The 23,979-nt window shown below is 33.9% G+C and overlaps 1 protein-coding gene across 1 annotated transcript; it reads right to left on the bottom strand.

The window, feature by feature from the left end:
* Window positions 1-8,193: 8,193 nt before the first annotated feature.
* On the bottom strand, window positions 8,194-15,312 carry LOC113510371 (juvenile hormone esterase-like). Its single transcript, XM_026893825.3, has 4 exons — window positions 14,959-15,312; window positions 13,865-14,008; window positions 11,919-13,219; window positions 8,194-10,928 (listed from the first exon to the last, which is right to left on the bottom strand). The coding sequence occupies exons 1-4, from the start codon at window positions 15,028-15,030 to the stop codon at window positions 10,739-10,741; spliced, it is 1,707 nt and encodes a 568-aa protein (XP_026749626.1). The 5' UTR covers window positions 15,031-15,312; the 3' UTR covers window positions 8,194-10,738.
* Between the last annotated feature and the right edge of the window lie 8,667 nt (window positions 15,313-23,979).

Below are 23,979 nucleotides of genomic sequence, written 5' to 3'. Positions count from 1 at the left end.
GGTTACCACTTTCCATCAGGTGGGCAGTCAGCTTGTTTGCTATTCTAAGTTGCATAAAAATAAAGCCTCCCTCATAAGAAGTGTTCTACGAGTAGTTGTCGCGTATAGCAGGCGGTTTGGCAAGCGCAGTTAGGGTTTGGTGAGATTTTAAGACAAATGCTCTCGCTCTGACCCATCCCTCAATCATTAAGTTCCCTTACTCCTCTTACGGTATCCAGGAAAGGAAGGAGCGTCGTGATCTACCAGGGCAATACGGCGGAATAGCAGGAGGGATAAAGTTATGCAATTCCTAAAGATCTCTATCAGAACTCTTTTTTATAATAGAGATGCTAACGCAAAATAAGTATATAATAAATTATTTAAAAACTTCTTTTTTTAACAAATATGGCAGTTTAATAACAACGATTTAGAATTGGCCAATATATACTTTCTGAAGTCACTCAAAATCGATTTAATTACGAAGGTTAAATTGATAAAACTGAAACTTTTTCTAACTAAAAAATGTGTCTCATAATTAAAGGGTAACTATCAAATATTTTGTTACTAAACTAATAAATTTTATGCTTTTGAAATTTCAAATTTATTTTTATACAACAATTTCAGTGGTTATTTAATAAAAAAATCTTGTAAGTTGCTTTATAGAGTTACTTCGCATTAAGAGCACTTTTAAAATAATCATTCATTTTATTTATTTATTTTAAATTAATCATTCATAAATCATTCAGAAAGTTGCATTTATTTCGGTTTTTAAAAATTGACCGACTTTTTTTAATAAAGCAAATTTTGACGTAAACTCTCCTAATTTAGTTTTTTTTTCTAAACAATGGTTGTAACCATTGTTATCCCATGAAACGTAGGTGCTATTAACAAACTATAATTAAATTAGACGAACATACAGACAGGAGTGAATGCATTATACAGATAATACAGTAAATCATTCATTATATCAACTGCAAGTGACACTATCTTGACAACTTACTGACGAGACATACAATCATCGTATTATATTAGTGTTACCGCATATAGAAATCGTAATAAACGCGATAGTTCTATCAGCTGGCTGGTATTAAAAAGTATAGGATAAATATTTATACTGGCACAATAATTGTAATTAATAAGTACTATTGATAAAGGCGTGTGAATTTTTTACCCTGTGACACGTGCGAAGTTAGATAGTAGCGTTTTCATTAATTTTTGCAATATTCTTATGAACTATTGGCATCCGCGCGACTTTGTCCGCGGCTAATAACACTTTGTTAACATTAAATTATTTATTATGTATTTGTATTTTATTACATGAATCTTAAGTCTTAAATTCCTTTAAGTACCTGTAATAAATGAAAAGTCACGATTTACCTGAGGGAGACTTTGTATAAAAGTCGTTTGCTTCAAAGTAAAAGTGTTTTGCTGTGCCATTCGTGTTTCTACCGTGAAACAGTTGTGTTTGCATGGCTGTATTTCGGTGGTATATAGCAGTGATTTTACAGGGTACAGAGGAATAACACCTGAGCCCTCAGAGATGGCGACGCATGGAAGGTAATATGGGCAAAACAGTATACTCCGTTATGTTCACAGTACTGCTCATGTCTATAGGCGACGCTTACCACTTTCCATCAGGTGGGCCGTCAGCTTGTTTGCCATTCTAAGTTGTATAAAAAAAAAAACCTAAAACCAAATAAACGCTTTCGATGTTCTTGAAAGTGTTGAGGTTTAAGCCACTGCGTTTTTTTTCGATAGTTTCTGACTCGATCTCCGCACAATACAAACATTTGTATGAATTCATAAGTACGTATGATTATTTTTATAATTTAATTAATTCCTAAATACACAAAAATACACCCAGACTAACAGGATGTATTTTTGTGTATTTTTTTTTCAATGAGTGAAAATGATACGGTAACGGGATACGCTGGTGGAGCACCAGTGAAGGGTGATAGATGAGAATGAAAACAGGCTAGTTAGCCCATCATGATGAATTCATCAGGAACTAACCATGATAGTTTCCAGGGAGAACCGCGAGGAGGTCGACCTGGTTAGGTATATTGCTAGCATAGGATTCTCAGTCTCTATTACTAACAATCCCTTTCCCCCCTTCTTGTGTATTTAGGAATATGTATATAAAAGGGAATTTATGTACGTTCATTAGTTGTCTAATATCCATTCTGTTTAATTTGGAATTTAATAGTTTTGTGTGTAGAACTGTTTGTTATTAAAATTTGTGTGAGATAATAGTTATAACGCTTTATTAAGGCTTTTAATTTAATATAGTTTATAAATCAAACAAACACCTAAATATTAATCTACCTTTAAGCTAGACTTCATTATTTTTTTACTTACCATACATCGATCTGCAGACAATGTAATGGGTTTAATTTTAAGGTATCATTTCTCAAAAAAAAAACAAAAAAGTCTATACCTATACGTATCTTTAAAATTAAAATGTCAATTTGATATCAATCGTTGATTCTAATAACCAATATGAACTAAATTTTTAATATATACCACCAGTCAAAAGTATTACAAATATAGCTTATGGTGGTCCATAAAACGGTAATTACGCGAAACTATCAATTTTTTACAACATCGTGGGCAAACGAGCATGCGGCTCACCTGATGGTAAGTGACTACCGCCGCCCATGATCACCCACAACACCAGCGGCATTGCAGGTGTGCTGCCGGCCTTTTAAAAAGGAATATACTCATTTCTTGAAGGTTATGTTGTCGTATCGGTTCGGAAATACTGCTGCTGGAAGTTGATTCCAAAGAATGGTTGTGCGTGGAAGAAAGTGGCTTGAAAAACGCACGGTGGAAGACCGCCACTCGTCCAGATGATTGGAATGAAACTTTAGTTTATAAATAGCTAGTAATCCGGCCCGATTTCCCTCGGATAGATAGAATTTTCGAAAATAATATATTGCCTACTGCACTCACTGATAATGTAGCCTTGTATATAGGTAAACAAATTTTGAGTAGTTTTTTTTGTTTATTCTTTTTTTATTATATTTTTTAGGTTTTTTTTCTATTTCTTTTAATAATATAATATTATTAAAAGAAATAGGTTTAAGAAATAAATTTTAGAAATGATGCCCCAGAATTGGTCTCAATCACTCTCTTATCAATTAAATCCTGTTGCGATTTTATTAGGTATACGTATATGCGACGATTGCTTTATGCATATTAATAAATAGCAATAAGACATTAATCTTTTTCGATTTAAATCCTTCATTGACATGAGTACTTGCATATATATATAAGGTGAATTCATCGTGACATTTAGCTATCAAGTGTTAATGAAAATTAAATTTCATTTATTTAAATCTTGTCCATTTTCTTTTGTACAACTTAGAATGGCAAACAAGCTGACGGCCCACCTGATGGAAAGTGGTAACCGTCGCCTATATATGATTCGCCCATGATACTCCCCATGCGTTGCCAATGCTGAGAACTCAGGTGTTATTCCTCTGTACCCTGTAAATTTTATCATTAAAAATCATGATTCTTAGAAATAATAATAGCAGAGGGAGACTTTGTACAAAAGTCGATTGCTTGGGTACCTCTGCCCCATTCGTGTTTCAACCGTGAAGCAGTTGTGTTTGCATGGCTGTGTTTCGGTTTGAAGGGTGGGAAATGGCGTGAATTTACTGGGTACAGAGGAAGAACATCTGAGTCCTCAGGAATGGCAACGCATGGGGGTATCATGGGCGAAACAGTATACTCTGTTATGTCCATAATACTGCTCATGTGTATAGGCGACGGTTACCACTTTCCATCAGGCGGGCCGTCAGCTTGTTTGCCATTCTAAGTTGTATAAAAAAAAAATTATCGCTTAGGTAAAGTTACTGCAATAATTTTCTCCAAAGATTAGTTTTAATAAATTCTTTTACATATTAGGTATTTTAATGGAAACATTGTGCATTTGTATACATTTTGTATGTAGTATAAAAGTTCGTGTGAGCCCTAATTACTTGTATTATTTCAATCTATACAAACGGCAGTGACATTATTTTGTTTTGACCACACTATCGTCTAGGTCAGGATACTTAACAGTTTAGGCTTCTCACGTTAATTACAATAATGTTAGTAAAAAGCTTAAATAATGGAATACGTAGGCTCTGAGTAAGAATTCAGGGCGCTACGGGTCACACGTTCGTAGCGAGCCACTACGGGAAAGATTGCGCACGCGCCGCCCAACGTGCGAAATAACAACGCAATCACAAAACCGAAATAAAACACGTGCAAACCCTTTGACAATAAAATCGTAATATAATCATTAAATAAATACTAAAATATAATAAATATCAAACCACTATTTGCACAATTGGCCGTTTTTTTTTCTAGATAGCCAACAAATGGATGTTCTAAAACAGTTCCTGGCCACAGCAAAATTGATAATATTGCTAATCCTTGTTTACATTGAAGTTGAGTGCTCGATAAGCAGGTAGATAGATCGGTATTGTCATTTCTATTGGTGAATTTTTAGTTTTCCTATCGCTGCTACATCGTCGCCCTGTTGTTTTTGATGTTAAAAGGGATCGGTTTATTATCGATATAAAAGTATATTTATTTAATGGAATACGTAAGTTAATCAATACAATATGAGCTTAAATTTCTATATTAAAATTGTGTTAGCTGAATTTCTTTTTTTTTTTACATTTGGCGCGCAATTTAAAGAACGCCGTAGCGAGAGATCAACACGTGATTAGTAGCGCCGCGTAGTGGATAATCAGTTAACTAAATATCAGTATTCCATAGGTATGCAACCTTCTGTGAATATTTCCAAAATACGTATATTTCATTAAATTATAGATACTTATAATTCAATGATACAATTAACTTGATATTTCTAGATATTGATAAAAAGAAACTAAAAGAAAACTTTTGTGTGTTCCTAAAAAGAAGTGAAAGTAGAGTATTTATAAATTTTTCTTACCTATTTATATGAAACAAAACTCCACATGAACAAAACTTTTTGTCAAAAAATTATTTTATTTATGAAAAAAGCTAAGATAATTTTTAAGGCTATCTAGATATATTTAATTCTTTTAATTCGGTTTTGAATATATTACACGTAAAATTTATAATAATATTATAAATAAATAGACATTAACAAAGATGTGAAATGACAAACAAATTAACGGTACGCTATATGGAATGTGGCAACCGCCGCCTGTAGATATGAACAGCTCCATGGATATCACGGGATACACATAGAACAAGGCTATGGTATTGATGGCTTACGTACCCTGAAATTTTATCGTTTTATACCTACAATCTTTCATATTTTTATTACATATTTGTGTTACATAGCCTGAAAAATAAACAAGCTAAAGTGACAATGAGCTTACAGTTGTTACTCAAGTTTTTGACATTTTACACTTCACCATAATGATTTTCTCAAACATGCTTGGAAATGTGAGCATTATTTTGACAATCTTCTTCGAGATAAATCAAAATTGCCGGCAAAGTTGTATAAAATTCCATATCTGTCGTGTTTTGCGGCCAGAGAAATTACTATGTAAACTCATATCTGTCCTGTAATTTAAAAATGGAATGACCTTTTACTTCGAAACATGGCTACCAAGGAGGTAACTTATACAAGGTTTTATTTAAATTTCGAACTGGCTTTGCAAATAGAAAGTTGTTGACTGAAAAAAAAAAACAAAGGAACATTATGGCGCGTGAAAAATTATTATTGTTCGTTATTCGTCATTGAATTTAAAAAGTAAAATTGTGTTTTTGATTTCCGCGCATTGTTTGGGAAAAGTACTATATCTTTATTCAAATAAACTTGTTTGCAAGCATATTGTAATCGTCATATTTTTACGAATGCTGGGTTAGCTAAGTTGTTATCGGTTGAGAAGAGCCCGCAAGAAACTCAGCAGTTACTTTTTTATATCTCTGTTAACATTAAATATATTCATTTAAATGTACTATGTCTAAAATTGTATGGTCGTTAAACATCCTTTAGGATTTTATTACAATATTTAGTGTTCATTCTCATGAAATACCTATTAGCTTTTTCTAAACGATACTTTGAAACAGCTAGTCTGAATTTGTATCTAGTGTAGAGATGGCTGTTTTTAATAAATAGTTTAAGATTCCTGCGTATATAAGAAATATTTGCGTATAAGTAAAGTGAGAATATTCTTCTTTCTACCTTTCTCTCTGTACTTATCCATTCTTTATGCCAGGTTGTCTGTAAGAGATTGCTTTTAGCGATAAGGCCGCCTTTTGTATATGCACATTCTGTATAAATACTCCTTGTATACATCTCTACTGTGCACAATAAAGAGTTTATTATTATTATTTAAATTTCTATTTTAATGATTTACGACTTCCCATACAATAAATTGCGCGAATTGTACGTTTTTGTAATACAAATATGCTTTGGATCGCGGCTGCTTTACCCCATAATAATATTCCATAGGACAGTAAACTATGAAAGTAACTAAAATAAACTAATCTGGCAATCTCAATATTAATATACTGTTACAACCTTGCATACTGGGGGGAAAGGGATTGTTAGTAATGGAGCCAAATAGCCCCATTACTAGCAATATACCCTATCAGGTCGACCTCCCTGTTCCCTGAGGTGGTTCCCCCTGGAAACCACCGTGGCTAATTCTAGTTGAATTCATCAGGATGGGCTAACTGCTTTCATCCTCATCAGTCATCTATCACTGGTGTCCCGCCAGTGTATACCGATAGCGCAGACGGGGTTACCATACCATTATCACCGATTGAAAAAACCCTGCGTACAACATACGCCGCAGAACTTAATTTAGTTGCAAGGTTTTGAATGTGAGGCTTCTATTGAGTTTTATTATCAAGAGCGATTCCAAGAAAGATAGTAGAATCTATAAAATCAAGAGGTTTATAGTAAAATTGGAATTATGATTTTTAAATAAAGAAATATTAAAGCATTTTTTTTTAACGTATATAGGTACATATCTATAAATTAAAATGCGGGTCGAACACATAATTATCGAAAGGTTAGGCAGTATTTTATACCGCTACACCATCGAAGCCGCCTCTCTTTGGGTACACTTCTTAAAAAAAATCTACAATAATATTATCAACGAATTCGAACTAATACTTTGCAAAAAGCTAATTTAATATCAAATCTTATACCAAACCACCTGATCAGCATGCTAATGGCAGGACGATATCTTCCTTTTATGGGGAGACCGGTGCCCAACAGTGGGAGGTTAATGGCTATTTATATGGTTTATTAATTATAATAATAATGAATGAATGAATGAGTATACTTTATTTGCATTATACTCGTACAATATAGTAAATAAGCAAGACAATTTACAAACACAACGATACAATTGTATAAGTACAGTAAGGCGGTGTTATTGCTGAGAGCAATCTTTTGAAGAATCATCTAAAGGTATCCAATTAGATTAGTATTAGATATATAATTAAAAAAAAAAAACTAGTCTAATATGTTTATCATTATTTCAACCTTTAACTATCCACTGAACATAAGCCTCCTCTTTGGGAGGTTTTGCTAAGAGTTGTCACGCTTTGCAGGCGGGTTGATAACCGCAATTAGGTTGCTAGCAATATACCCAACCAGGTCGACCTCCTCGCGGTTCCCCCTGGAAACTATCATGGTTAATTCCTGATGAATTCATCATGATGGGCTAACTGGCCTGTTTTCATTCTCATCTATTACCCTTCACTGGTGCTCCGCCAGCGTATCCCGTTAGCGCAGGCGGGGCTACAATACCATTTTCACCCACAAAAAAAACCGCAGTTAGGTTTTAGAGATGTTTTAAGAGGGACGCTGCTGCCCATCCCTCGTCCTCCCTTAGTCGCCTCTAACGATACCTACGGGAAAGGAAGGGGTGCCCTATTCTAAGTCAGGACCACACGGTCAATATGCTATTCAGGTTTTCGTGTTTCAACCGTAAAGCAATTGTGTTTGCATGGCTGTTTCTGTTTGAAGGATGGGATATGGCGTGAATTTACTGGGTACAGAGGAATAACACCTGAGTCCTCAGGAATGGCAACGCATGGGGGGTATCATGGGCGAAATAGTATACTTTGTTATGTCCATGGTACTGCTCATGTCTATAGGCGACGGTTACCACTTTCCATCAAGTGGACCGTCAGCTTGTTTGCCATTCTAAGTTGTATAAAAAAATGGTAATAACAGGTACAAAAAAAAAAAAAACGCAAATAAATAAAAAAAACAATATATTTTCATCACAGATAATACAAGTAAAAAATACCTTATTAAAATATATTGAAATAATATATTCCGAGCATTTAAAACACCATATACAATTTATTTTTTGTAGATTTGATTTGGTTGGCTTTGATTCATTAGAAATCATTTCTAACCAAACGAATCAGTAAAATGACGATTTAAGTGATTACAATTAATCAACCATATAATTTATATGTGTATACCTATTTTACCGCATTCTCAATTAACCATAAAAATGGCGATAAAAGTGATTAAGATAAGAAATAATCAACGAATAATTTTATAGGTATACATATTCTACCACATTCTTCCATATTTGCTTAGAAATATATCAAAGGTATTAGTGCTGTTAAATTTTTCCATATTACTTTTTACCCGAGGGAGACTTTGTGTCAAAAGTCGATTGCTTGGGTACCTCTATCCCATTCGTGTTTCAACCGTGAAGCAGTTGTGTTTGCATGGCTGTGTTTCGGTTTACAGGGTGGGATATGGTGTGAATTTACTGGGTACAGAGGAATAACACCTGAGTACTCAGGAATGGCAACGCATGGGAGGTATCATGGGCGAAACAGTATACTCTGTTATGTCCATGGTACTGCTCATGTCTATAGGCGACGGTTACCACTTTCCATCAGATGGGCCGTCAGCTTGTTTGCCATTCTAAGTTATATAAAACAAAACATACGGTTATAAAAATATTTCGGTATGCTAACAATAAATATGAAAAATAATCTCGATAAATATTAAATAATTGATAACAATTATTTCAAAAAAAAAAATATAAGTCATTGTGACAAAGATTTCAATATTTCATAACAAATAATATTTCTAATAAACTCGTGCTGGCGTCACAGTCGCCCACGACTAAAGATCACGAATTGATTCCGAAACTAGTCGAGCTTTTTCGATCTAATTACACGTAAGTTAAGCCGGTAGTTATTAAATAAAAAAAAAATTCTTTAATAAACTAAATAGTAGTACATATTAGTCATTATTTAAAATAAAAAAAAAAGTTTCCATAAAACTTGCCAACATTCACCAAGAAATTGCGATACCTCTAAAGTTGCGGGTGATCTTGAGCAGCGGTGGTCACTTACCATCAGGTGAGCCGCATACACATTTGCCTTCTGTGTTGTAAAAAAAAAAAAAGAAATATGGATCGTCCATATCAAAATAATTATAGGGGTATTTTAAAACTATTGTTTAAATTGATCACAGTTTCCTTACCTTACTAACTACCTTACCTACCTATTCTACCTACCTTACCTACCTATTCTACCTACCCTTTCCATCCATCACATTTTGTACATTAAAATTTAAAATTACACTACCATTTTATTTTATTCTTCTCATGACCCATGCTAAACAGTGAGTTGTCATTATGTGAAATCATTTATACTTAGAAACTAACACCAAACCAATAAATAAAATAATTAAACAAATGAACATCAGTAATATAATTATATCTAGTAATAGAACTAGTCAACAGTTTAACTATCACTGACGTATTTATATTAGATTATATTTTAAGGGGGAACAGGGGGGAGGGAGAGCTACATATGAAACGTAGCTCGCGTTCTGATGAGCCCCCCTTTCCTCTAAATACGCTTATACCACCTGTACATAATATCAGTGATTGCTGGACTAACAAGTCACTATTTCTGGGTTTACCCATGTAGTCATACTACAAGTAGTTTTACTATTAATATTATAAATAACCATTCAAACTGCGTATGGATTTGAAATCCATATCCTAGACTAGTACATAAATACTTTTTACCCTGATCTTTATAGATAAGCTACCTGCAGCTGTTTACGTAACTATAACAAAAAATTATACATTCAAGTTCATATATTAAAAAAAGTATATATATAAATATAAAACTAAACACGTAAATATGTAATACACCTAATTATATCCAGATATCACTATTTTTTGTATACAAAAGTACTGATAAGTTAAACAAATATCATCAGCTATATTTGTGGACTTCAGATACTATATAAATATCACTTTAGTGATTTTTGAAGGTTGACACTGTTACATAAACAGGTCTGTACATGAACAAATGTATGTACTTAACATAGTACATTTTCTTTGAAATATTTAAGTAACAAAGAGTAGTGTAGGCATACTGAGAATAGTACTACTAAAGGAGTAATACTACGGGAGTTATACTACGGGAGTAATACTACAGGAGTAACACTAACACCTCAGTACTGTTACACTGGGAAGATGGTAATTCTTTCTATCCTCAGAACAAATACATCCTCAGGATGTCATGTCAGGTGGCCAGTACATAATAAATTAGTTGTTTTAATGGAAAACTAGATATTTCTAGTTATATAGTTATATTTATAGTTGCAGGTTACTAGGCTAGGCTGATAAGCCAAATAATATGAAAATGACTTATTGTTACAGAGATTGATATGTATCGAGTGTATGTTATTGTACCATATATACAAATAAAATATATAATATAAATTAATCTAATAATTCAATTACTAATAACTAAATCACAGGTTGCTCTTGCCAGCAGCAATGTATGGAAGGCCCGCTTCGCAGAACAGTTTGTTCCAAAATTCCATTCTCTCCCGGTTGGCGTCCTGACCCATCGACAGAGGTTCTTCAATTTTTAAATACTCCTTGTTGAAGGTGGTAAACGGTTTCCATTTCACACCGAGACTCTGATCTGGGGTTGGATCACTGCAAATTTGTAATAATAAAAATAATATAATTTATTTGCTGAAAAACACGGTACATAGATGGTAGTAATAATATGTTAGGAACAGCCGTGTTTTGCCAAAACAATGGCATGCAAAAATTTAATATTTATGGTGATTTTTTTTTTAATACTATTCACAAAATGTTATGTATGTGCTTATAAAGTATAATTATTTTCTAACAAGCCTTAATTGAGCAATAACACTTGTCCAAAAGCCATTTGTACAGTGTGCTCTTAAATTGTCTCAGTGTCTTTATATTTATAATATTTTCTGAAATATTATTAAAAATTCGTATAGACATATTATAAAAAAAATTTTGATAACTGTATTAATAACTTTATTTTAATAGCTACATTTTAATATCATTACTGAAATAATGTCCAGCCATTTTCTGGTGACTTACATTTTATAGAATTAGAAGCACAATTTGCCTAATCATAAGCGGCCAATGTGAAAACTTTTTAGCTTTTGCTTGTATAAAATTTAATAAGGCTACGAGAGGAAAATGTATTGGGAACCCCACCTGCACTATCAGTATACACCAGTGAAGGGCGATAGGTGAGGATGAAAAGAGGTTGGTTAGCCTATCAAGACCAATTCAACAATAATTAACCACGACGGTTTACGTTTACGGGAGGAACCGTGTGGAGGTCGACCTGATAGGGTACAATCCCTTTCCTCGGGGGGAAAGGGATTGTTAGTAATGGAGACTGAGAATCCCATTGCTAGCAATATACCCAACTAGGTCGACCTCCTCGCGGTTCCCCCTGGAAACTATCATGGTTAATTCCTGATGAATTTATCATGATGGGCTAACTGGCCTGTTTTCATTCTCATCGATCACCCTTCACTGGTGCTCCGCCAGCGTATCCCGTTAGCGCAGGCGGGGTTACCATACCATTTTCACCCATCAAAAAAAAATCCCTCTCCTCCCAATACGATGATATTAGATAAAAAAGTATATACATACCTGACTTTAGCGAAGTTTGTCCATAATTTTGTCAACGTGAACACCAATTGCTGAACTCTTTTCTGCTCTTTGTATATATCTTTTGTAGTATTATTTGAGAACAAATAAAACAGTTCATCAGCATGACACATGCCATCCAAATCCGCCAGCCCTAATAGTGACTTAAGCATATTCAAATCGGAATCATAGTTTAGAACATACTTATAAATTGGTTGATTTAATTTACTGTACAAGTATGAAAATCTATTAATGCTATATGTAAAATATGTATCAGATAACATATCGACTTGTGCGTTAGACACTTCTGTACAAAAATCCTTGTTACCAACATAAAACCTTTTAATTCTCTCACCAAATTCTTTCACTTTTTCATTTGGCAGTCTATATGCAATTTCTTTAGGTACAAGATATTCCGGATATTTATTTTTAGTGTCCACTTTCTTCAAAAAGTCTGATATCATCAAAATACTTTCAGATGAATTATAACCAATTATTATTGGCACTTTGTTGATATTTCCTGCAGCCAAAGCGTCCAGTGGATGTTCAGTTAAAAAAGGTTCTACATTATTAAACTTCTTCTCAATCGTGGGAGTAAAATATATAGGTAGGCCTCTCTCTTTCTCATCGTTAATCCTCGATAGAAACGTAAGTCCGGCCAGTTTACTGGTAGGGACACTTTGAAGGAACTCCAATAATTCTTGTGTACTATTTGTATCTTTTCCTATAGCTCTGCCAGCTATGAAAGCTCTCCGTTTTGCCTCACCAGACATTGCCCAGTCATCTATGCACGTACCACTTTGCATTATAGCTTTGTTGAATAAACCTTTTGACATTGGTGATATGAGATGACACGAGACTGACGCTGAACCAGCACTTTCACCAAAAATTGTGACATTGTTCGGGTCACCGCCAAATTTGTCTATATTGGTTTTCACCCACTTGAAGGCGGCGACCTGATCTTTGAGACCTGCATTTCCTGGCACCTCAGGAATTTCGAGATTTAAAAAGCCGAATAACTCAAGTCGGTAATTTATTGTTACTAGTACAATATTGTGCTGTAAAAGGAAATCTGGGCCATACATTTGTGAATTGCCCGATCCACTCATGTAAGCTCCACCATGGATGAATACCATAACAGGTAATTTGTCACTGGCTGCAAGTGATTTTGTGTAAACATTGAGAAACAAACAATTGTCATCTCCTTCAATCAATTCTTTGGTCACCATGTCATATTGCGTGCACACTGGGCCATGTCTTATGGCATCGTATACACCCGTCCAAGGTTTGGGCGGTAATGGCGCCTGAAAAATACATACTTATTTTTATAAACTAATGTAAATTTCATAAATCAAATGCAAGTGCTTTTTATACAGGCATAAACTTTTAAGTTTATTAGTATTTTTTTTTTATTTAGCTTATTTACCACACTAGTAGAAAATATAGTATCAATAAATATTATATATATATATAATAATTAATCAAGTAAAGTTGAATAAAAAGCTGATCCGCTTTTCTCCAAGCATTTGTATGGAGACACTCAATATAATCTAAGACTTACACATATATAATTTATATAATATATATATATATATATATCCCTAAGGTTGACTGGGAGAGAATGCTTTTAGCGTTAAGTCCACCTTGTATACTTACATGTACTAGAGTAGAGAATAAATAAATAAAATATAGGAAAGTAGTAGAAATACCTATAGGAAAGTTGAGTGCACATATTGATATCAATCTATGAGATACAACTAGCTTTATACAAAAACAATGATTTATTTTTCTAAAAATTATTATCTTGCTTCTATTCCTATTATTAAACCCCATAAGTTTAATTCAATATATTCCATGTATGTACCAGACGTCATCTAGTTAATATTGTATTGATGTAAATGTAAGTCAATAAAATTGTTTATGTACAGGGACATAAAAATGTTACCTGCCTTAAATCTAAGTTTTCCAACTGGCGGTTGTGCATAGGGTATACCTTTGAAGCTGTAATAGGATGATCCGTCCAAATGATTACGTACTGAACCCTTTAATTGCCCCTGTGCAACTGTTACTATAGGATTGCTAGTTGAGTTTCTCTGAAAACAAAAAAAAAATTAATACTTACTTAATAAAAAAATTATTATTATTTTTTATTTTTAACAAAACTCTTAATTTACATCTCCCCTCTTAAGGAAAGGAGATGGCAAACTAACCTCCGGCAGAAGCACAATCGGCCGGGGTTCAGGGCCCCAGGGAGAGAAACCGGCGTACAATGCGGGCAGAATCTAAGAGCACTGCTTTCTGCATCTTTCCCGGAATTATATTCTTTTTTCAAAAAATTCACATTATTATTATTAGGGGAAAAAGAAATTGTTAGCAATGGGGTCAAATAGCCCCATTGCTAGCAATGTACCCAGTCAGATCGACCTCCATATAGTTCCCCCTGGGAACCATCATAGTTAATTCAAGTTGAATTTGTCACGATGGACTAACTGACCTATTTTAATCCTCATCTATAATCTCCCACTGATTCTCCGCTACCATATCATTATCACTCATTAAAAAAAAATGGGGAACATATGTATTTATTCAGTATTTTAAATAACATAAATTATAAAAATTTAAACCAATTTTCTAATGTTTGAAAGATTCAAACATTTATAACAAGAATAATTATCTATTTCACTTTACATTTCAATTGTTTGGCTCCAAAAAGTCTAGAATATGTATAAAACATTTAATAATAGACAGTGGTGATGATATTTTGGTTTTATTATTAATATTTACCTAAGTAATACAAATAAGTAAGAAAATAAGTCAGTGGGTCTCTATAGGGATGATTTCTATTTGATTTTTTTAAATAGATTATCAATGGAAGACATGGTTCTAAATATTGGATAACAATTTGTTTGAAATAATTTAAATTTCCATATATCAAACAATATACATATTAGAACATTTTCATTTAGAAAGGACAAAAGAAATTAACAAAAATATACATATAAATACTGAAAATTAAACACTTAAAAATTATGTAAAAACTCACCATTGTGACAAAATTAGATGTAAAACACTTTGCGTTAAGAACAGAAGAAATAAATACTTTGATTTTATACATAACATATATCTGTATATCGATACGTGTTAATTATTGATAAGCTAAAGATAATGCTGGACTTGGTCATTACAAAAGAAAATTAAATATTACATGAACTTTGATCAGGCATTTCGTATTAATTTCTAATGTTTTTCTTCACCGCCATAAAGATAATCATAGATACTAATTCACGCCAAATAGTAGTGTTATTTCCGTGATATAATCCTATAGGATTTATGTAAATTATCATAGAAAAGTTTTAAAAGTTTTTAGGAAAATATTTAAAGTAAACAAAATAGTGTTGTCAGGTGCGAATTTACATTTTTACCCAAACGTTAAATATTTTTTGTAGGATTTTTACCCTATCACAAAATTGTATCGTTTTATAATTACGTTTTATCCTGTGCCACAAAATAAAGGACGAAGAAGTCCAAGTTTTTTTCCCTCTCCTTTCCTTATTCCATTCTCTGTTATGTACCTTTAATCATACCTATATTTTATTGTAATTAGACACTTTACGCTTTACGAATACTGAAACTATTACTCAAAATTTTTAAAATAAATACTCTAATTTCTCATTTCACTTTTCTCCAGAACTTCTAAAAAATACATTTCTCCAAAATTACGCATGTCGAACTTTTTTACCTAAAATTGCGAAAATATATCTAATTTAGCAACGCTGAATTAAGAGCACAATATTTTTTATTCTGTTTATTACAAAAGGAAAGACAAAGGACTTTGCCCATACAGCTCATGTATATCGTTATGATTCTTTAAATTATTTATTTTTTCTTACTAGCATTGACGTTTTTTATATTATTTTTAGACTTTAGCTTGTAAGTCGTCAGTTTAAAAAATTACAATTAACAAAAATAATAAGCAAGATGTATTTTTGCTGCAATATTTAATTAGAGTCCTAAAAACATTTAAAAATAGGTATATATGTACACAAATCTATAAATATAGAAAAAGATACTGATTGAGTGACTGATTGGTCTATATATCAACACATACAAAATCGCTGAATCTAGTCTTTAAATTTTTAGATAAGTTCTTTATAAAGCGTTAGCGTAGATGATTAATAAAGGACTCTTAAAAATTCATTGTCTAAATATCCCTTTAAACAAGAATTGAGCGATGAGGGGCATGAGTTCTTGTCTTAAGCGTAAGCTCCGTGTGATTATTGGCAGAAATACTTTAAAGAAATTATAATAAATCTTCGGGATTCGGATAAATTCTTCATTATTCCTCAAAGGATCCGAAAGGGAAAAGTCTCTCTAGAGTTTGTATATAAAGCATAAATATAAATAATATATTTTTATTTGTTTCTAAAATTTAACCAACTCTTGATAGCTCCTTGATCTCAGGTCTTTATTCTGTGGCAAATCACTTAAACATGTTCCATTGTGTGCTATGGCTTTGTTAAACAAGTCTTTTAATATTCGTGAAATCATTTCATATGTTACTGAAGATGCATCTACACTTGTATTTTATTGTAGAAGAATTAAGTTTTTTAGCCCAATACTTAAAGTATGTAGATTATTGTTACTATCGATAGGTTTAACGTGCTATAAAAGAAAATTTGAAATAGCTTGACCTTTATAGATAATTTGTCACTCGGTACAAGTGATTTTGTGAATACATTGAGGAGTAAATAGTTTTCATTTCCTTCAAGTAACTGTGAAGTTATCATATCGAATTGTGAACACACTGGGCCACGTTTTAGAGCTTTATACATATTATTCCAAAATTTGAGAGTTAATGACCCCTATAGCTTTCTCTCGCTGAACTTACCAGGATAAAGAAGAGCTCGTAGGAGTTCTTGGAGCCCGATGCTGGTGAGGATTGCCAGGCACAACACTAATTAAGTTACACATAGTTCGTCAGATAATTGCAGTTATGTGTCTTAAATATTAATAATAGCCCAGATATTCACATATAATTTATGGTTAAAAGAACATACCTCAAGTAAATTTCAACCAGATGTAACATCGGAAATGATTTAAAACTATGTAGTTCTGTTCCTACTTCTTCTAGATGGCAGCGCTCGCAATTATAAGAGAGAGTTTTGACTTGTCATTATATTACTTTGTCTGGGGAACACTGGGTCAACCTTGGTACGACGCTCGGGAGCAGCTGCACAAGGGAATTCGTTAATTGACCTCGTGACATTTGCAAATGCGCCATCATTGGGTTTTTCCTCATCATTTCTATGTGAAAACGACGAAAGGGGCTCGGATTTCGTAGCCCGCCAGATTTAATATGCCGCGTTAAATGCCTGGAAATTTACGTATATTTGAAATTTGTACAGCCAAATTAAAATAAAGTAAAGCTAAATAGTTTCATAATCAAGATTGTTAATATTCGATGATCCCACTGAAAATGACCGTTTTGATATTTTAAATACCACAGCACAATTATGCTGAGTTGGAATACCATTCGGTATTTACTGAAATAGGAATATCAAATCTTTAATAAAAGATTTTCTATTTTGTATTCCTATATGAAATGCCGAATAAATGTTTTTTCTCTTTAAATTATTTAAATCGGACTTTTCGTGTAGAAGTTATGACAGATATAAAAACGCAAAAAGTAAGAAAAAGCATCGGCGTGCGTGACCTACCTTACGCCTAATGTTGTTGTTATCAGTTATGTAGTGGTCTAAATACTAATTTAAAATACTAATGTATCTTTTTATCTATCTACATTCGCGAAGCCAAACGGATCGTTAGTAATTCAATATTACATTTATTTATGGCACTTAAGCTTAAAACACAGTGATTAGTTTAACAACTTATTAGCTAGGGTAGATTTATCTATTCTAGTCAATTGACAAAGTTAAAGACCAATGATATAATTTCTGCCACATCTGAGTTTTTGAGTGAGATTGAGAAGTTCTATGAACACAAATCGTCGTTAACACCACATGCCAATGCGAATAACAATCAAAGAGCTAAAGTTATGTTATGAAATTATTCCGGACATCAATTTTTAATAGATTGGCATGACTTTCAAACAGCTTAAAACAGCAAGGCCGAAAACCGAGTGAAGATGGAATTACAGCAGAGCTTCTGAGACCAGGTGAAAAACCGCCCGAAAAACGTAAAGCAGATGTGCGGTGGTCTTGTTTTTAAGAAGGCCTCCGAATGGTGACAATACCCTATTGAAAAACTATTAACCGTTATCCCTTCTGAATCGCGGCTATGTACTTTTTTCAAACGTCATGATCAATCTTCTTATGCACAAACGCGACGATTTTTGATGTCTCGCGTTTGTACTACGCTATAAAAAACCTTTGATTCAGTTGATATATGGGCGGTACTAGTTCTTTCTAATAGTGCCAGACTATAGGCATATCGAAGTGTGTATATGTGTAGCGTGGCTACAATGCCTATCCGAATAGAAAATTAGAGTACAAAACCCATCCCAGTACAGAAAGGTATAAGACAGGATGACGTCATATTCCCGAAACTCTTCTCAGCTGCATTGGAAGATGTTTTTAGGCTCTTGAACTGGAAAAGATATGGACATCAGTGTTGAGTACGTCACTTACCTTTGATTTGCCGTTGATATTGTGATCATAGCGGAAAACCTGAAGGATTTGAATGCTATGTTCAACGACCTAAACAGTGCTTCTAAACAGATAGGTCTTAACATAAATATGAACAATATTAAAATCATAGCTAACGTTCAAGCCATATCTATACCGGTTATGATTGAGAACACTACGCTCGAAGTTGGTCGACGAAAATGTATACCTGGGACAACCTGTTGTTTCAGTAAGTTCACTTTCGACCGAAAGGTCAACCAACGAATTCAACTGGGCAGCGTTCGGAAAACTATGCCACATGATGAAAAGCATCAAAAATACCTCAAAGTTTGAAGACAAAGGTCTTTAACCAGTTGTTAGTAATGATCTACGGAATCGAAACATGGTTTTACATGATTGCCGGTATACAAAAGCTTTAAGTTACTCAGCATGCTATGAATAAGGTTATGCTCGGAGTTTCTGCGGGTAATAGAATTTGAACTAAGGATATTCGCAGAAGAATCAAAGGGACCAAAATAGCCCGAAACCTAAGCAAACTAAAGTGCCAATGGACTGATCACATAACTCGAAAAACCGACAACCGGGAAAAGGGGGAGTGATTACTTCGTACACCCAAACACGGTATAGGACTACTAGAAGGAGTGATGACTTCAAATGTATTGCAGGGAGTCAAGTATGTAGATGGCTCAGGACCAGTTCCTTTTTGCAGTCTGTGGGAAAGCTCAGTTCAGCAGTGGACAGATAACGGCTGATATGTTGATGATGAGGTAGCCTGTTTAAAACTATTTCGTAGATTGTAAATTTATTTTTCTAAAAAATACTTGATTAATTTATTTATACTTTTGTACACATTAAAATATGTCTTGATGGCATTCTCTACCAGTCAACCATTACGCTAAACAGAGAGATTAAATGACGGTGTATTGGTCTAACAAAATTAATTTGTAAATTGTATAAATATTTTGATTGATAACAACATTAATACATTTTAAGATGAATGAACATACATGCATATACAATAATATACTTACAAAAATTATACATACATAAATAATATACAATACAATACATACATGTAGGTGTAAATAACTATATGTAATATATACAAGTCATGGCTAATCATACAACAATATAATTTGAAGTTATTTATTATTGTAATAATTTGAAGTCATGTTCAAGAAGGGACTTTTTGGTGTGAATAGGTGGTGCATTCCAAAAGTTGATGGCTGAGGTGGTAAAATATTGAGAGCAGAAGTTTAATAGATAGATGGAGGTATACAATAGCTGATTTATTTATTTCTTATTGCATTCCATAATATAATTAGTACATAACATTTCAATTCTGGACCCTGTTGATTAAAACTGGAATGACGATCTCGAAAGTGGGTTATACATAAAAATTGGAATCTGTCTTTAAGATACTGAGGAGATTAAGGGTTATAAAGAATTGTAAAAGATTCCAAAGAATTTTAACACCACTGTGCAAGTGAATCGGAAGCCATTTTAGTTCAGAACGAGTTTAGTTTAGTAAAAGGATCCATGGTTTTTTTTGGAACCATGGAATGATAACCCCGCCTGCGCTAACGGGATACGCTGGCGGAGCACCAGTGAAGGGTGATAGATGAGAATGAAAACAGACCAGTTAGCCCATCATGATGAATTCATCAGGAATTAATCACGATAGTTTCCAGGGGGAACCGCGAGGAGGTCGACCTAGTTGGGTATATTGCTAGCAATGGGATTGTCAGTCTCCATTACTAACAATCCCTTTCCCCCCAAGGATCCATGGTTACAGTTGTATCTTTACAACTTTCATCTCATTTACTGCTTTCATCCTCACCTATCTTCACCTTACAGGTGTTCCGCTTGTGTATATCGATAGCGTAGGCAAGGTTGCTATTCCATTATCATCCGTTAAAAAAATGTAGTACTTATATAATTTAGATCTAAATTTCCACCGGAGATGTTCACCACTAGTTTCTTATATTACTTAAACGATTTCTTATTTATAACGCGTTTCAACTTCATTTTTTTTACAGCACGTCGAGGCAAAGTTAACTGAAAGCTAAGTTTTTTAAAATTGCAAGAAAAAAAAAACTAAATTAATTTTATTTTTGTATTAAAACTAAAGATACTTTGATTTTATTTAGAATTGTGATAAACAGCAATGATATTTAGGTAGTTAATACAAAAAAATAACATTGATATTTGCGTGGACATCTTACTATATCGGATTATGCGTTCTCATTATCTTATTATGGATGTCTATATAAATCTATTTAAATATAATAATAGAATTTAAAGCCAGTACATTTTTATCTATGATAAATAATTAAAATGTAATCCCGATTAATTTACATAGAACTACTTACCTAATTAGGATGATTAACTACGTACCTACCTATATATGTATCTAAATTTTTTTATCGCATTATATTCTTATATATAGGCATAGATTATATAGATAGAGTATCTCTATACAAAAATAGGCTAATTTTTTTTAAGCCATGTAGGCATAGGAATATATGATAACCATATCGTAATGTTTACCAGAGGGAGACTTTGTACAAAAGTCGTTTGCTTGAGCACCTCTGTTCAATTCGTGTTTCTACCGTGAAGCAGTTGTGTTCCCATGGCTGTGTTTCGGTTTGAAGGGTGGGATATGCCGTGAATTTACAGGGTACAGAGGAATAACACCCGAGTCCTCAGGAATGGCAACGCATGAGGAGTATCATGGGCGAAACAGTATACTCTGTTATGTCCATGGTACTGCTCATGTCTATAGGCGACGGTAACCACTTCCCATCAGGTGGGCCGTCAGCTTGTTTGCCATTCTAAATTGTATAAAAAAATGTACGAGTACATTTATTACTCAGTATATGGCATCATCATTTCAGCCTTTATGCGTCCACTGCTGGACATAGGCCTCCCCTATAGACTGCTATATCGGTCCTGAGCCACCTGCATCTACTGACTCCCTGCAAAACATTTAAGGTCGTCACTCCATCTAGTGAGGGATCATCCTACAATGAGTTTGCCCGTATGGGGTCTCCACTCAAGAACCTTTCTTCCCCATCGGTTGTGGGTTGTTCGAGCTATATGACCAGCCCACTGTCACTTCAGCTTGCTTATCCTTCGGGCTTCGGCCATATTTGTACATTTTTATATTTTTCATTCGTTAGAAAAAATGAGAAAAAATAATTCCCCATCCTTGCCCCTATATCCAAGGTTACAATTTATAAAGTTATACTTACGTGAATATTACATAAAAAAAATAAAGTTTCCCCTTCCATTTGTTTCAACTCTGCCGTTCACAGACGCATTTACATGTACATACATATTTTAGACTAACAGCGTATTAAAATATGCCATTAGAAGTGTTTTTTAATGGACGACAATGAAATGGTAACCCCGCCTGCGTTATCCGAATACGCTGGCGGAGCACTAGTGAGGGATGATAGGTGAATATGGAGCGAGTCAGTTGACCCATCGTGATTAATTCATCAAAAATTAATCACGATGGTTTCCAGGGGGAACCGCGTGGAGGTCGACCTGTTAGGGTATATTGCTAGTAATAGGTCTGTTGGATCTCATTATTAACAATCCCTGTCCCCCCCCCCACAAAAAAAAGATAGTTCAGTTAGCCTATCGTGATGAATGCACCTAGAATTGAACATGATGGTTTCCAGGGAGGACCACGTGGAAGAGGAGGACATGTTTGGGTATATTGCTAGCAATTGGACCCTCACTTTCCCCTTCCCTCCCTCAGAACAGATGGATAAAAGCTTATAAAAGTCGATCATAACACCTACGGAATAGTAACCATTTGTCTGGGGGGAAAGGGGTTGTTAGCAATGGAGTTTGACAGCCCCATTGTTAGCAATATCGACCTCCACGTGGTTACCCCTGGAAACCATCGTGAACAATTCTTATTGAATTCGACACGATGGGCTAACTGACCTGCTTCATCCTCACCTATCATCCTTCACTGGTGCCCCGCCGGTGTATACTGATAGCGCGGGTAGGGTTACCATTCCATTATCACCCATTAAAAAAAACCATTCGTCTGAAAATATTTGAGTGTATTTACCACGAGTATGTACGCTTCCTTAGGTAGATTACTTGCTTTTAAACTTCAAGTGTTACCTACACTTGAAGTTTAACGAACGTGTTAAGAAACATACAAGAACACAAATGTACGATTGATTTAACAGTTATAACAACTTTTCCCTTACGATTGATTATGAACACTGATCTCTTATAACTAAGTTCACAAATCATATATAGATAAGTAATATTTAAACGGTCATTTTACATGGACGTTCAGATGTTTACATAGGATACATTCGTTTACCTTTCATTCAAAGTTTTTAGCATCGACCGACCACCATTGCTTCGGCACGCGTATAAGTGTGCCTGCAGACCTGAATGAAGCAAACAGGTGTTGGTGACTGAGAAACTGAGAACTGTTTTATCATCATCATATAGATAGATAGATAAACTTTTTATTTGAGCCATTTATGACACACGTAAATTTACAAATGAGTTTATACAATCAAATTATTTACACTGTTTAAAATATACAACAAAAGATAAAAATATGAAAATATGGTTTCGCCATGTGTGTCGCAGTGACCCAAATAGGCTACAGCTCAGTGATGGTTTTGCTTAAAAGCAAAGCACTGATTTTCAGCTGCTGTAACCTGTGTAACCAACTTAACAGCCAAAGATAACATTGTATTACATAGATACATACTTATATAAATAATGCATAAATATTATATTTCATTAATTAATTAAACATACAATATTAATAATTTACCACAATAATTATTATGTTGAAACCAGGCGACCAACCAAGTTTTTGTTTAGTTAATAAATGCTGTTTTAATAACTTTATAAAAATTGATTTGGATGCAGCCTTTAACTGTCCGCTGCTAAACATAAGCCTCCCCCATGGGGTTTTTTTTAATGGATGATAATGGAATGGTAACCCCGCCTGCGCTAACGGTATACGCTGGCGGGGCACCAGTGATAGATAAGTGAGGAGGAAAAGGCAGGTCAGTTTGCCCACCGTGATGAATACGCCTGGAATTCAGCACGATGGTTTCCAGGGGGAACCACGAGGAGGTCGACCTGACAGGGTATATTGATAGCGATGGGGCTTCTAATCCCCATTACTAACTATCCCTTCTTACCCCTCCCCCATATCCTATTCTATGTCGGGACCAAATGGCGAAATTATGTTAAAATGATAGTAATATACTTTTTTTAATAACTGAAGTCCTCGAAATTGTAAATCCTGCCCCCGAATCTCACAGTATTATTTATGTCAATAAATAAACCGTAATTAGAAAAAAAAACACAATCTAATACAATATCTATTATTTTTACTAAGTAAATCTAGATAGGGCAACGCA

This window comes from Galleria mellonella, unplaced genomic scaffold, assembly GCF_026898425.1.
Source record: "Galleria mellonella isolate WM207_F2 unplaced genomic scaffold, CSIRO_AGI_GalMel_v1 utg117, whole genome shotgun sequence".
Taxonomy (NCBI): domain Eukaryota; kingdom Metazoa; phylum Arthropoda; class Insecta; order Lepidoptera; family Pyralidae; genus Galleria; species Galleria mellonella.
This window is presented reverse-complemented; position numbering and strand designations above follow the sequence as displayed.

Bases quoted from the DNA above. Each gene is read 5' to 3' on its own strand.
- LOC113510371 (XM_026893825.3), bottom strand. From the start codon at position 15,030: ATGTATAAAATCAAAGTATTTATTTCTTCTGTTCTTAACGCAAAGTGT. The intron at 14,009-14,958 runs GTGAGTTTTTAC...TTTTGTTTTCAG, and splicing joins CATCTAATTTTGTCACAATG to AGAAACTCAACTAGCAATCC. The intron at 13,220-13,864 runs GCAGGTAACATT...TGTATTTTTCAG, and splicing joins TTGGAAAACTTAGATTTAAG to GCGCCATTACCGCCCAAACC.